At 43.6% G+C, this 15,433-nt stretch overlaps 1 protein-coding gene across 1 annotated transcript in view; it reads right to left on the bottom strand.

The window, feature by feature from the left end:
• Positions 1–2,713: 2,713 nt before the first annotated feature.
• Positions 2,714–15,433, bottom strand: part of glsb (glutaminase b) — a 43,099-nt gene continuing 30,379 nt past the window's right edge. Inside the window, exons 6-9 of the mRNA XM_084161199.1 lie at positions 7,003–7,064; positions 6,628–6,704; positions 6,164–6,227; positions 2,714–3,577 (exon numbers count right to left, since the gene is read on the bottom strand). Of these exons, the coding sequence (XP_084017325.1) occupies positions 3,427–3,577; positions 6,164–6,227; positions 6,628–6,704; positions 7,003–7,064 (354 nt within the window). The 3' untranslated portion in view covers positions 2,714–3,426. The remainder of the gene's footprint in view (positions 3,578–6,163; positions 6,228–6,627; positions 6,705–7,002; positions 7,065–15,433) is intronic.

Below are 15,433 nucleotides of genomic sequence, written 5' to 3'. Positions count from 1 at the left end.
GAATGAACTGTTGGCGGGTCTGAAGAAACAGCAGTCTGTGTTTACTCACAGCCGAGACATCAGTGACGCTGCAGTGAAAGCTAGCTACCTCATTGCTAATGAAATCGCAGTGGCTTCAAAACCATTTAGTGAGGGTGAATTTGTAAAAACATGCATGATGAAGGCAGCGGAGATTGTGTGCCCTGAAAAGCGGCAGGCTTTTGCAAATATCAGCCTGACAAGAAACACAGTTGCAAACAGGATTTCTGATCTTTCAGTGGATTTGGACAGCCAGTTGAAGCAAAAAGTAAAGTCATTTATTGCGTTTTCGGTTGCAATTGATGAAAGCACGGACATTACAGATGTTGCACAACTGGCCATTTTCATCCGCGGAGTTGATGACACATTGACCGTCACCGAGGAGTTCGTGGAGTTGGTGCCGATGACAGATACAACGACAGCAGCTGATATTTTTACCGCACTCGTCGGCGCGCTGGACAGGGTCGGAGTGGACTGGTCCCGCGCTGTCAGCCTGGCTACAGATGGTGCGCCCTCATTGATCGGGAAAAAAGCAGGCGTTGTGACAAAGTTCAGAGAGAAAGTGCAATCTGCAAATGGAGGACGTGATTTTTTGACTTTTCACTGTATTTTGCACCAGGAGGCTTTGTGTTGCAAGTCATTAAAGATGGATAACGTCATGAAGGTGGTCATCCAAACTGTTAATTTCATCCGATCCAGCAGCCTGAATCACCGTCAGTTTGACAGCCTTCTCAGAGAGAAAGACCACATCTATGGCCTGCCATACCACACTGAGGTAAGATGGTTAAGCCGAGGTGCTGTGCTGAGGCGTTTCTTTGATTTACGAGAAGAAATTGAACAGTTCATGGAAGAAAAGGGCAAACCAGTGTTAGAATTTCATTCCGCAGAATGGATGCAGGACCTTGCATTTATGGTGGATGTTACAGAGCACTTGAATAACTTGAACAAACAGCTGCAAGGGCGCAACAAAGTTGTCACGCAGTATTATGACAGCATACGTTCTTTCAAGTTGAAGCTGTCATTGTGGGAGACGCAACTTGCCGGTGGTGATGCAGCTCACTTCCCCTGTCTGAAAAATGTGTGCGCGACCCAACGTGGCAGACATGAAGCGGTTCAAAGATAAAATAACGGGACTGTTACGGGAGTTTGAGCAACGCTTTCAGATTTATGTTTATATGTTTTTATGTTGATGTGCTATTGTTTTTAATTGATTTTATTTTATTTGTATATTTAACCTATTCTTGACTCTGTGGTTCTTGCACTTGTTTGGGGAACAGGATTTCATTATTTGTATCTACATTTCTGCCTGAGAAATGACACCCTGATATAGTTCTGTGATCTGGGATATACTTCTGTGAATCACTGAGGCATTGTGTGTTTGTGTGTTCTTTGTCCTCAGAACTTTCAAATACCTTGAGGTGTTTTATGATTAAAAGTGATTGTTGTGCTTTTGGACACTGTCCTCAGGCTCCAGCTTTATGTTTATATGTTTTTATGTTGATGTGCTATTGTTTTTAATTGTTTTTATTTTATTTGTATATTTAACCTATTCTTGACTTTGTGGTTCTTGCACTTGTTTGGGGAACAGGATTTCATTATTTTTATCTACATTTCTGCCTGAGAAATGACACCCTGATATAGTTCTGTGATATACTTCTGTGAATCACTGAGGCATTGTGTGTTTGTGTGTTCTTTGTCCTCAGAACTTTCAAATAACTTGAGGTGTTTTATGATTAATAGTGATGTTGTGCTTTTGGACACTGTCCTCAGGCTCCAGCTTTATGTTTATATGTTTTTATGTTGATGTGCTATTGTTTTTAATTGATTTTATTTTATTTGTATATTTAACCTATTCTTGACTCTGTGGTTCTTGCACTTGTTTGGGGAACAGGATTTCATTATTTGTATCTACATTTCTGCCTGAGAAATGACACCCTGATATAGTTCTGTGATCTGTGATATACTTCTGTGAATCACTGAGGCATTGTGTGTTTGTGTGTTCTTTGTCCTCAGAACTTTCAAATACCTTGAGGTGTTTTATGATTAAAAGTGATTGTTGTGCTTTTGGACACTGTCCTCAGGCTCCAGCTTTATGTTTATATGTTTTTATGTTGATGTGCTATTGTTTTTAATTGTTTTTATTTTATTTGTATATTTAACCTATTCTTGACTCTGTGGTTCTTGCACTTGTTTGGGGAACAGGATTTCATTATTTGTATCTACATTTCTGCCTGAGAAATGACACCCTGATATAGTTCTGTGATATACTTCTGTGAATCACTGAGGCATTGTGTGTTTGTGTGTTCTTTGTCCTCAGAACTTTCAAATAACTTGAGGTGTTTTATGATTAATAGTGATGTTGTGCTTTTGGACACTGTCCTCAGGCTCCAGCTTTATGTTTATATGTTTTTATGTTGATGTGCTATTGTTTTTAATTGATTTTATTTTATTTGTATATTTAACCTATTCTTGACTCTGTGGTTCTTGCACTTGTTTGGGGAACAGGATTTCATTATTTTTATCTACATTTCTGCCTGAGAAATGACACCCTGATATAGTTCTGTGATCTGTGAAACAGTTCTGTTAATCACTGAGGCATTGTGTGTTTGTGTGTTCTTTTTCTTTAGAATTTTCAAATAAACTTGACGTGTTTTATGATTAATAGTGATGTTGTGCTTGTACTATTTTGGACACACTGTCCTCAGGCTCCAGCTTTATGTTGTATGTTGATCGTATTAAAACAAAGAAAACAATCTGAAGTTGTTGTTTTTAAGTTATATATACACCATGATTTTTCCGGTCCGGCCCACTTGGGAATAGATTTTCCTCCATGTGGCCCCTGAGCTAAAATGAGTTTGACACCCCTGCTCTAGAGTGCCTGGTTTGGCCAAAGATTACTACACATTGTGGCCCTCCATGAAAAAGACCAAACTGCTAGACTATTACATTGAATTACATTAAGTATTGGTCCTTGATATCAAATATATTTACTTTATACAGTACATAAATATAAAATGTACAGGTAGGAGCATATGTATAATAATATCACTTTATATTGTACACCAATGTCACAAGGATTCAATCAGATTGTGCACTTTGATTTGGGACTCACACACACTTGGTGAGGGAAAGGATAGAGTGCGGAAGAGGAAAGATCGAGGAAAGATACAGAAAAAAAAAAAATATATATATATATATAACAAAAGGTAAAGCAAAACACACAGTAAAACAAGGGAGTATAAACATTTTAAAAGAACACATTTAATCAAAACACACAGTTCAGAAATACACAGTCATCATACAAAGTCGACAAAAGTCACTCCAAAAACTGTCCCACCAAAGAAACAGCTGTCTAGTAGAGAGGATACAAAAGCAGCGTGGCGCAATCTACTGGCTTGGATGTCTACACTACAGCAGGCCGCCCAGATCGTTCTCTGCTGTATCCTTGTCCTTCTTGGGAGCCTCTTGTGGGTTATACTTGTTTTGATAGTCCTGGAGGAGGGTGACCACGTCGTGATGGCCAAAATGCAAGGCCTCTTCCATTGGGGTGTTATCCCACCTACAGGGAAGATATATATACAGTGGGGGAAAAAAGTATTTAGTCAGCCACCAATTGTGCAAGTTCTCCCACTTAAAAAGATGAGAGAGGCCTGTAATTTTCATCATTGGTACACATCAACTATGACAGACAAATTGAGATTTTTTTTCTCCAGAAAAACACATTGTAGGATTTTTAATGAATTTATTTGCAAATTATGGTGGAAAATAAGTATTTGGTCACCTACAAACAAGCTAGATTTCTGGCTCTCACAGACCTGTAACTTCGTCTTTAAGAGGCTCCTCTGTCCTCCACTCGTTACCTGTATTAATGGCACCTGTTTGAACTTGTTATCAGTATAAAAGACACCTGTCCACAACCTCAAACAGTCACACTCCAAACTCCACTATGGCCAAGACCAAAGAGCTGTCAAAGGACACCAGAAACAAAATTGTAGACCTGTACCAGGGTGGGAAGACTGAATCTGCAATAGGTAAGCAGCTTGGTTTGAAGAAATCAACTGTGGGAGCAATTATTAGGAAATGGAAGACATACAAGACCACTGATAATCTCCCTCGATCTGGCGCTCCACGCAAGATCTCACCCCGTGGGGTCAAAATGATCACAAGAAAAAAAAAAATCCCAGAACCACACGGGGGGACCTAGTGAATGACCTGCAGAGAGCTGGGACCAAAGTAACAAAGCCTACCATCAGTAACACACTACGCCGCCAGGGACTCAAATCCTGCAGTGCCAGACGTGTCCCCCTGCTTAAGCCAGTACATGTCCAGTCTGGTCTGAAGTTTGCTAGAGTGCATTTGGATGATCCAGAAGAGGATTGGGAGAATGTCATATGGTCAGATGAAACCAAAATATAACTTTTGGTAAAAACTCAACTCGTCGTGTTTGGAGGACAAATAATGCTGAGTTGCATCCAAAGAACACCATACCTACTGTGAAGCATGGGGGTGGAAACATCATGCTTTGGGGCTGTTTTTCTGCAAAGGGACCAGGACGACTGATCCGTGTAAAGGAAAGAATGAATGGGGCCATGTATGGTGAGATTTTGAGTGAAAACCTCCTTCCATCAGCAAGGGCATTGAAGATGAAACGTGGCTGGGTCTTTCAGTATGACAATGATCCCAAACACACCGCCCGGGCAACGAAGGAGTGGCTTCGTAAGAAGCATTTCAAGGTCCTGGAGTGGCCTAGCCAGTCTCCAGATCTCAACCCCATAGAACATCTTTGGAGGGAGTTGAAAGTCCGTGTTGCCCAGCGACAGCCCCAAAACATCACTGCTCTAGAGGAGATCTGCATGGAGGAATGGGCCAAAATATCAGCAACAGTGTGTAAAAACCTTGTGAAGACTTACAGAAAACGTTTGACCTGTGTCATTGCCAACAAAGGGTATATAACAAAGTATTGAGAAACTTTTGTTATTGACCAAATACTTATTTTCCACCATAATTTACAAATAAATTCATTAAAAATGCTACAATGTGATTTTCTGGATTATTTTTTCTTATTTTGTCTGTCATAGTTGACGTGTACGTATGATGAAAATTACAGGCCTCTCTCATCTTTTTAAGTGGGAGAACTTGCACAATTGGTGGCTGACTAAATACTTTTTTCCCCCCACTGTAGATAGTTCCGATATCTATATAGATATACATAGATATCGACTCCGGGATGCTAACCTTCTAGGCAGAGTTGCAAAGAAAAAGCCATATCTCAGACTGGGCAATAAAAAGAAAAGATTAAGATGGGCAGTCTGAGATACGGCTTTTTCTTTGCAACTCTGCCTAGAAGGTCAGCATCCCGGAGTCGCCTCTTCACTGTTGACGTTGAGACTGGTGTTTTGCGGGTACTATTTAATGAAGCTGCCAGTTGAGGACCTGTTTCTCAAACTAGACACTCTAACGTATTTGTCCTCTTGCTCAGTTGTGCACCGGGGCCTCCCACTCCTCTTTCTATTCTGGTTAGAGCCAGTGTGCGCTGTTCTGTGAAGGGAGTTTTTTGGCAATTCCTCGCATGGAATAGCCTTCATTTCTCAGAACAAAAATAGACTGACGAGATACAGAAGAAAGTTATTTGTTTCTGGCCATTTTGAGCCTGTAATCGAACCCACAATTGCTGATGCTTCAGATACTCAACTAGTCTCAAGAAGGCCAGTTTTATTGCTTCTTTAATCAGCACAACAGTTTTCAGCTGTGCTAACATAATTGCAAAAGGGTTTTCTAATGATCAATTGTGATACAGCCTGGAATCGAACCAGGGTCTATAGTGAAGCACTATAGACCCTAGCACTGAGATGCAGTGCCTTAGACCGCTGCACCACTCGGGAGCCGTGTGACTGACTGGGGTTGGACTGGCCTACAAAGGCATTAGTTCTGGGAGCTAACACAACTCTTCAGGTGTGAATATGCTAGGGTACAGTTCAAATAAATCCCTAATGGTCGAACATAAGTGTGCTTTTGAGTGGGAATACATTGTAGACGCCTACTCAAGTATATGATAGTCTCTCATCCACCCACACCTACCTATCCACCCAAAACACACACACAGATAAGACAGACAGGCAGACAGACAAAGTTCCTGTGGTCATACCTATCCCTGGGAACAGGGTTCACCTTGCACACCTCCAAGAGGAAGCGCACCACCTCTGCATGTCCTGAAAGTAGAGCAGATGACAGAGTTATTTAAGAAACAAACACACATTCCTACGCACTTTCTCTCTCAAACACTGCAGCAAAGACGTCAAACACTACACAGTGCAGCTGCCGAGGGACAGCAAATTAACACTACAACACAGAGGGGGATGAGTCTTCCAAACACTCCCAGAGGACCCTGACACACACACAATCTGTCCCTGTGTGTGACTGGAAAAGGATAATAATAATAATAATAAGCCATTTAGCAGACGCTTTTATCCAAAGCGACTTACAGTCATGCGTGCATACATTTTTGTGTATGGGTGGTCCCGGGGATCGAACCCACTACCTTGGCGTTACAAGCGCCGTGCTCTACCAGCTGAGCTACAGAGGACCACAAAAGGAGGCTGCGAGAAGTACCTTCTACTGCTGCCACATGTAAAGCCGTCCTGGAGTAATAGTCCTTCTGCTCCATGTCTATGGAGGACAGGGCAAACCTGCAGACATACAGAAACAGGTCAGCAGTGTCACGAGATGGAAGATAACGGCCAAAGAAAGAAGACGGAAGTAAGTCAGAGATGCAAGAGAAGATTTATCACTATGAATAAAGATCTAATTATTCCATTGTCATGAAATTAACATGATTAAAAAATGTAATCTTTTGCATATCATGGACAGCAGGATTTCAGTGCCGCTGTACACACTGAGGGAGAATCAGTATGTTTGGTGTGTTTCTGTGAATTTGTGTGTGTGTGTGTGTTAAAGAAGAGTGTGTAAGAGAGTTGCATACTTTACCTCCTTAGTGCTGAGACGTCTCCGGTGTAAGCGGCAAACAGGAGGTTGATGACAGACTTGACCTGGAGAGAAAAAGGAAAGCAGTTTGTGGAACCAGGCCAACACACACAGGCAGCCAGGGGGTGTGGGGGGGATATGTGCCAGCTAAAGGAGAAGCAGAGTCTGCCAAACCCATCAAATCAGGACTTCTAGATACCAATAAACTCCTAACAAAACCACAAGGCAATGGCAGTATTACTTTAATTATGTGAAATTGAAAAATATATGGCAGATTGAGGGATTTCTCATTTACTGTATTAACCTGAAGTAAAATGCTACAGCTAGCCTCTCATGAAGTCAGCAATAACTAGGAAACTAAATGAGAAAAAGTAAGAAAACTACGTTAAAACAAATATTAAACTAATTAAAGCCGACAGGAATAATGCTAAGAATGCAGTTGTAGTGCATTGTAAGACTTTCCCGAAGTTCTTATTACCACTTTATAATGTCTAAGCAGGGGATATTGCCAGCCTCATTAGCCAATGTTTTCTATCTGCCACCCAGTCTATAAGAGACTTCTTAAGAAGCCTCCAGTAATGTTTGAGGAGCTACCAGTATCGATTACAGACCAAATACTAGGGTTGGATTCTGGCAGTGGGTTTTTAAAGAGTTGATTGGAGAAATAAAGGTAGAGATGCATATATTGGGTGTAACACTATGGCACTAGCATAGGAATAGAATGATGGAATACAATTTGAGCTTATTCTCTTTTGGTCCGTTCACACTATACTTACTTGAAGTTCCCATGATTTAACAGACTAAGTGTGGGTTTTATGGGAGGGAAAGCAGTCTAAATTGAAGGCCTTGCTGTATTGCAAGCTATTGGTCTGCAGTAACCTTCTCTAATCAGTGCTGGGGTATCAAAAGCATAAAACTCTTGCTTCACATTCACAACAAACCAGTAAACCAATAAATTAATGCATTACTCAATTAATGACAATATTGAGTTATTACCAGTTGAGAAATGTTTTACTTGGGGAGGAACAGTTGTGCAATATAACATATTTGATGCATTTTGATGAGGCTGCACAATGCTTTCCAATGCAGAGACACAACTGCCCAGAACAGAATATAAAGGAGCTCCACATCACAGTAGAACACCAATCAGAACAGAATGAAGCAGGGCAAAACTCAGCATAGACCTAAGTTGCATAGAGCAGAACTGAACACAGTAGAATAGAGTAGAGCACAGGCATTTCTAGCAGATCAGTTGCACACAACTCGGTAGCAGAACAGAACTAGCTAGATCAGAAAATAACATATATAAAATGAGGTAGCGGTAGAGCAGAGAGTTCCGACAGGACCACATGAAACACTCACCTACAGCTCTTAACCATCACTGGGCTGCATTCAGCAGGGCACAACATCGTGAAACTTTCAGGTAGAAATATATTGTGTAGAACAAATAAGCCACTCTGACATGTAGAATAAAAAATCATGTCAGCACTGTTCCTACAAAACATGGCTCTGCTCTATACACCAATTTCATGAGGTCTTTAAATAATCTCTCCACATCTGTGATCAAATTAACACAGTGGTGTTCTCACATCTTCACGTCTAGAGACATGTTTGTGCGAGACGAGGGGATGTTGCATAAAACACCAGTCAGATTTGGATCAAACCGTCTGGATGAAACAGCACTGAGGTTTTTGCTGTGGATAAAGCACCCACTGCCTGTCTTTTTTCTCCTGAATCCTCACCCCCAATCCCCATCCGAAAAAAAGACTTAAAAGCAAGTAGCACAGAGGCAGAGGAGAGAGACAGAGAGAGGTAGTGACTGCTTCTCAAAGACAGCGAGAGTTCACATGGTGTGGTACAGCCTGAGAGCAGTGCAACATTTTTCAACCCACAGTCATCAACAAACATGGGCTATGTAGGCTAGTTTGGATAAAAACACATGTAAACACACCCAATGTGGGGCTGAGAATATCTGAAATACTTTGTTCATACGAGGTCAGGGAGTTGTTTCGGACAGAAATGGTTTTGACCAATAAGAGGCCAGACACAGACAAGAGTCGCTTAAACAAGCCCTCTCTTAGAATTGTGCCAATAGGGGAATTATAACACCACCCACTGGGCACAGACATCAATTCAATGTCTATTCCACGTTGGTTCAACGTAATTTCATTGAAATGACATGGAAACAACGTTGATTCAACCGGTGTGTACCCAGTGGGCATTGGCATGTGACCAACATTGCTACCGCCATAGAAATATAATCACTCTAATTATATTTCTATGGCAGTGACTATGTCTCTCCCACACGGGTATTGTACTGTGTGTTTAAATCCAAATCTGGCCTATATGTCAGCCCAGCCCTGCATAGACACGGTCAAGTAGGTGAGATCACACTGCAACATAACAAGCAAACACAGCATGTCAAGGGTAGTCCAGCACAGTCCCATACAAAAATGTCTAAAATGTATTCAAAAGTGTATACAATTTATTATATTAATACAGAACTGTCCAAAAAGAGGCTAATTTTGACGTATTGCTAAATAACTTAAAACTACTTGGACAGTTATTACCCCCTTATCCCATTTAAGCCAAATCAGTGACTTTTCGGTGAAAGTTTGTTATGAGTGTGCTGGGTGGTTCCTTGAGAGGCTGAAAAAGAATGGCTACAACATAAATACAATACAACAACCATACTATACAGACATACATCATACAGCAAGGAACACAGTTGCCAACAAAGCAAGCACACTTGACTTTACTCAACTCACCAAATAAAAACAGGTTTTAAAACAATGCTGCAAGACCGGAGCACAAGCATACAGACCAAGCTCAAACAGGTCAATCACAATGCATTCTGGGGGTCTCTTCTGATTAGTTCCATTTACTCTGATCTCAGGGGTGAAAGGGTACACTGCATACCACACAAGACCCCTCCAAAATCACTCACCCCCTCACCTCTCCGTTACCTGCTCAGGTTGAACTGTGACCTGAAGAGTCAAACCTAGTCACAGAAACAGTAGCACTTTCAAACGTTTTTATGGCACAGAAATGACCAGGTAAATGATATGGTAAAATGGTAATTACATAATAATAACGAACAAGTTTACTTTAAATTATTGATTGTTACAGATTGTTTAGGATTTATTAAAACTGCTAGCTACTGTTTTAGTACCAACCAGATACGTAGTTACCAATTGTGTTGAAAGTAAGTACCAGAAAGTACCTATTGATACCACATAAAGTCCTAGTAAATGAATACCAGGTGAATAGCAGTGCAAACAATATCGTAACATAAAGTACCATCACAAAATCTTCTGTTAGCCAAGAAACTAAAAGGGCTGAACAACTTAGTTTCAGTTGAGTTCATTTGAGTTAAAACCTGTTAAACTCTGAGCGGTTGTTTTGGACCTGGTACAGAGTCCGGCAAATTTGGGGACTGCTGGCAATGTCATAAGAATCTCCCGCCCTCACCACCTACCCCCATAAAGGCCAAAAATCATGTGTCATGGTCATATTCGTAGAGTTTGCAATGTAGGTCAAGTCACCAAGTGCATACATTTAGTATGCAAGGAAAGGGTACATCCTGATGGTCATTGTAAAGCAATGCATTTCCTTCTCCATCCACATTACCTTGTATGCCTCCTCCACATGCACTGTTGATCTATTTCACATGTTTACAATAGGAAAAGTGAATAGGAAAAGAAGTTTGAAGTTTCTTCAACTGTCTGTGTCTTATTTCAAAAAAGGCTGTGGCTGCGAATACTGAGTTTTCGCCCTCGCCCCTCCAGAAACCTCTTTCTCAAAGCTAAGGATCCGGATCACGTTCAGTGCATGTGTTATTTTACGCACACTACGTAGCTGCTGCTAACACTCCCCCCTCCCTTTACATTTCTCTCTACTCACCCTCTTCTGAACCATGATCTCTGACTCATATTTCTGAACAGCTGAAATAAAAATTTGAACTAATATTCCTAAAATATTTATTGAAGGCTATACAACCTTCTCTGTCTGTTGTAACATATATTGCAGTTGCACAAGCAGGACACTACACATTGCAAAAACCATCAGCGTTTTGTGTGATGATATAGGCTAATCTTTATAGTTGCTGCCATATCGTAGCCACTAGCCAGAGCTCCTGAAAAAAGAACGTAACTCCCCACTTCTGAGTTTTGCATTGAGGCAAAAAACGATCTGCGTTTTAACCACACACAGGCCCTACTAACTGCTATTTAGCTTCTCAATGATCATGAAAGTACCACACGAGTAGGCTACCTAGTGGTTCCACCTCTGGGCAGCCAAATGTTCTAGATAGCCCGAGCATGTGTATCTGGACCGATAACCAGTCTGACTATGGGCGAGTGATAATCTTCATAGTTATGGTGCCATATCGTAGTGAGAGTTGCTGAAAAAAGAACTAGCCAATTTTTACAATGATAATGAGAAAATAATCCAGATTTTGACTGCCTGTTGTGTCTTCCCTGTGTTTTATATACTTTCCTAAATATACTATTACAACAGACAAAGTTTATACGAACATGTCGATCATGTCTATGTACAACATGATAGCTGCATATAGCCTAAACACACCTCCTGAAGAAAAGAGCATGAAATCGAGCCGAAGCTACCTAGGCAGAGTGGGCAGCAGCTACGTAAAAAAATATCCTGCACTTGCACAGAAATCGCTTACAATAGCCACAGAAAAATCCGGAACCACAGCCACCAAAACAAAAACTTGATAAACTGAAAGCTTGAAAACCCATTCAGCCATTTTGGCACAGTGACTCAAATAAAATCGAATCAAATGTTAAGGGCCTTCCTCTGACACTGCCTGGTATAGAGGTCCTGGATGGCAAGGAGCTTGGCCTCAGTGATGTACTGGGCTGCACACACTATCGTCTGTAGCGCCTTGCGATCGGATGCCAAGCAGTTGCCATACCAAGCGGTGATGCAGCCAGTCAAGATGCTCTCAATGGTGCAGCTGTATAACTTTTTGATGATCTGAGACCCATGCCAAATCTTTTCAGCCTCCTGAGGGGGGAGGAGGCATTGTCATGTCCTCTTCACGACTGTGATGTGGACACCGAGGTGATGTGGACACCAAGGAACTTGGAAGCACTCGACCCGCTCCACTATAGCCCCGTCGATGTGAACGGGGGGGTGCGAGGCTCTCCATTTCCTGTAGTCCACGATCAGCTCCTTTGTCTTGCTGACATTGAGGGAGAGGTTGTTGTTCTGGCACCACATTGCCAGGTCTCTGACTTCCTCCATATAGGCTGTCTCATCGTCATCGGTGATCAGGCCCTACCACCGTCGTGTCATTGGCAAACTTAATGATGGTGTTGGAGTCGCGGGTGAACAGGGAGTACAGGAAGGGACTAAGCAGGAACCCCTGAGGGGTCCCGTGTTGAGGATCACCGTGGCGGATATGATGTTGCCTACCCTCACCACCTGTGGGCGGCCCGTCTGGAAGTCCAGGATCCGGTTGGAGATTGTTGCCTACCCTCACCACCCAGATGCAACTGGTTTCAAGTGGCCAAGAGACCTAATGTGATCTCCTACTGCTATCTAGTGGACAAACTGGTAATCAGACAGGGGATATATTTACATCAATGGATAGGTAGAGACTTCAGCTTTCTCCTCATGTATATATCATTCTTGTGAAATGAAAAACGTTGCACAAGCCCCGCGCTTTCAAAATGTCTGTGTTCCTATGGAAATGTGTGCATGTTTAGAGCAAGTAATTAGTGACATATTTTATGTCAAACCTAGACTTTCAAATCTCTTATTCCCCAACAACTGACAATTGGGACCTCCCCCGTATCTCGGGCTCTGTAATAGTCACATTGCTTCTGACGCTTATCAGAATCCCACAGTTCTTACCTTTCTAACAGTACTAAGCATGTTTCTGTAAGGACTTTTTTGTAACCGAAATGTACTTTGAGGGTAGTATACAATATTATGCGTTGTTTAGAAAATGCCACCAGAGGATGTCAGAGTTGAACAGGTTAATAACAGATATGGCTGCAGACAAACAGGTATTTGTTGGTAATAGTACTTTATTGGATGGGCAGCAAGGCAGCATGATTTCAACAAGCTGTCACGCCCTGGCTCTGGGGACACTGTTATGTTGAGCCAGGGTGTGTAATTCTATGTTTGTATTTCTATGTTGGCCTGAGTGACTCCCAATTAGAGGCAACGAGTGTCAGCTGGTTGTCTCTGATTGGGAGCCATATTTAACTGTCTGTCTTTCACTTTGTGTTTGTGGTTTCTTGTTCTTATTTGGTTTGTGTTCAACCGTAGACATCACGTTTTCGTCTGTTGTTTTGATCGTGTGATCATTCTCGTAATAAATATGTTCACCTTCAACGCTGCGCATTGGTCCTCCTCCTTAGACGATCGTGACAGAAGAAACCACCAAAACCGGACCAAGCAGCGTGTCCAGGAGCCATCGCTAGCAGATCTCCGTGGCAACCTCGACTGGGTCAAGCCTAATGAGGAGCAGAGAGGGTGGACTTGGGAACAGTTGAGGAAGAGCTTCGACTGGGTCAAGCCCATTGAGGAGCTGAATAGCGGGAGTTGGAGACAGAGGAGCGAGAGTTGGGCGAGAACGATAGAGGCCTGGCCCACGGGGAGGAGAGACCCCCAGAATTTTTTTAGGGGGGGGCTCACGACGTCGGGGCAGCAGGAGGCCGCGATAGAGCGGTCCAGCGGGTTGGCAGAGGAGGCCGCCAGGTTACGGGGGCCACTGGTCGAAGAGGGGATGGAAGGTGGAGAGGCACGGCGAGAGGTACTGGGGTGTGTTACCAGTCCGGACCGGCCCGTTCCAGATCCCGGTGTAGGGCCAGTGGTGTGTGTCCCCAGTACGGTCCGGTCTGTTCCTGCTCCCCGCACCAAGTCTGTGGTGCGTTTCGTCAGCCCTGTCCGGCCCGTTCCTGCTCTCCGCACCAAGTCTGTGGTGCGCGTCGCCAGCCCAGTCCGGCCCATTCCTGCTCCCCGCACCAAGTCTGTGGTGCGTTTCGTCAGCCCGGCTCGGCCCATTCCTGCTCCCCGCACCAAGTCTGTGGTGCGTTTCGTCAGCCCTGTCCGGCCCGTTCCTGCTCTCCGCACCAAGTCTGTGGTGCGCGTCGCCAGCCCAGTCCGGCCCATTCCTGCTCCCCGCACCAAGTCTGTGGTGCGTTTCGTCAGCCCGGCTCGGCCCGTTCCTGCTCCCCGCACCAAGTCTACGGTGCGTGTCGCCAGCTCGGCCCGGCCTGCTCCCCGCACCAAGTCAGTGGTGCGTTTCGTCAGCCCTGTCCGGCCCGCTCCTGCTCCCCACACCAAGCCAGTGGTGTGCGTCGTCAGTCCAGCACGGCCCGTGCCTGTTCCCCACACCAAGCCAGTGGTGTGCGTCGTCGGTCCGGCACGGCCCGTGCCTGTTCCACTGGTGCCTGGTCCGGCACCGGTCAGATGCGTTATGCCGGAGCTAGAGCAATCCGCTCCATCAGTGTGCAGTCCAGCTCCGGCCAGCGGGGCCAGACCGGACCAGGGGTACTTTGGGGGGTTGGAGAGGGAGTGGGGATCAGGCCCGGAGCCGGATCCGCCGCCAAGGCGGAGTGCCCACCCGGTCCCTCCCCTGTGGTATTTAGTTGGCGCGGTCGGAGTCCGCGCCTTTAGGGGGGGGTACTGTCACGCCCTGGCTCTGGGGACACTGTTATGTTGAGCCAGGGTGTGTAATTCTATGTTTGTATTTCTATGTTGGCCTGAGTGACTCCCAATCAGAGGCAACGAGTGTCAGCTGGTTGTCTCTGATTGGGAGCCATATTTAACTGTCTGTCTTTCACTTTGTGTTTGTGGTTTCTTGTTCTTATTTGGTTTGTGTTCAACCGTAGACATCACGTTTTCGTCTGTTGTTTTGATCGTGTGATCATTCTCGTAATAAATATGTTCACCTTCAACGCTGCGCATTGGTCCTCCTCCTTAGACGATCGTGACACAAGCACTTCACCTGTCATTGAAATACAATTCTAGCAGGCCTCTACACGGATAGCAGTAGAGCTAAGTATTGCTTTCCCCCCCAAAAAACACAAAGTTCTACAAAACAAATACCCAGTGTTTTTCATCCAAACCATGAAGCAGTGTCTTTACTATGAGGAGAAAACATCATTTTGTGTCCAAGACACCAAAACCAGTTTGAGTAATATATCAACATTCCAGTTTGATCCGGTTAAGATCTGAAGAGTTCAAGAGAAGTTTGAATGTTAAATGCAATGATATACATTCTCAATAAGGTAACACTGTAGGCTGCTGGTGTGTATAGCATATTAGACTTGGAGGGCTATAGTTGTTTTCTCCAAGGCACAGATATGGAACAAAACACGCAAGGAGGACTAAAATGAACTTTAAAATATCAAGGAAGTGGGATTCAAACACATTTATTAAATCATTCAAAAATATG

The sequence above is a fragment of the Coregonus lavaretus genome, assembly GCF_964263955.1.
Source record: "Coregonus lavaretus genome assembly, chromosome: 5".
In the NCBI taxonomy this organism is placed as follows: Eukaryota; Metazoa; Chordata; class Actinopteri; order Salmoniformes; family Salmonidae; genus Coregonus; species Coregonus lavaretus.
This window is presented reverse-complemented; position numbering and strand designations above follow the sequence as displayed.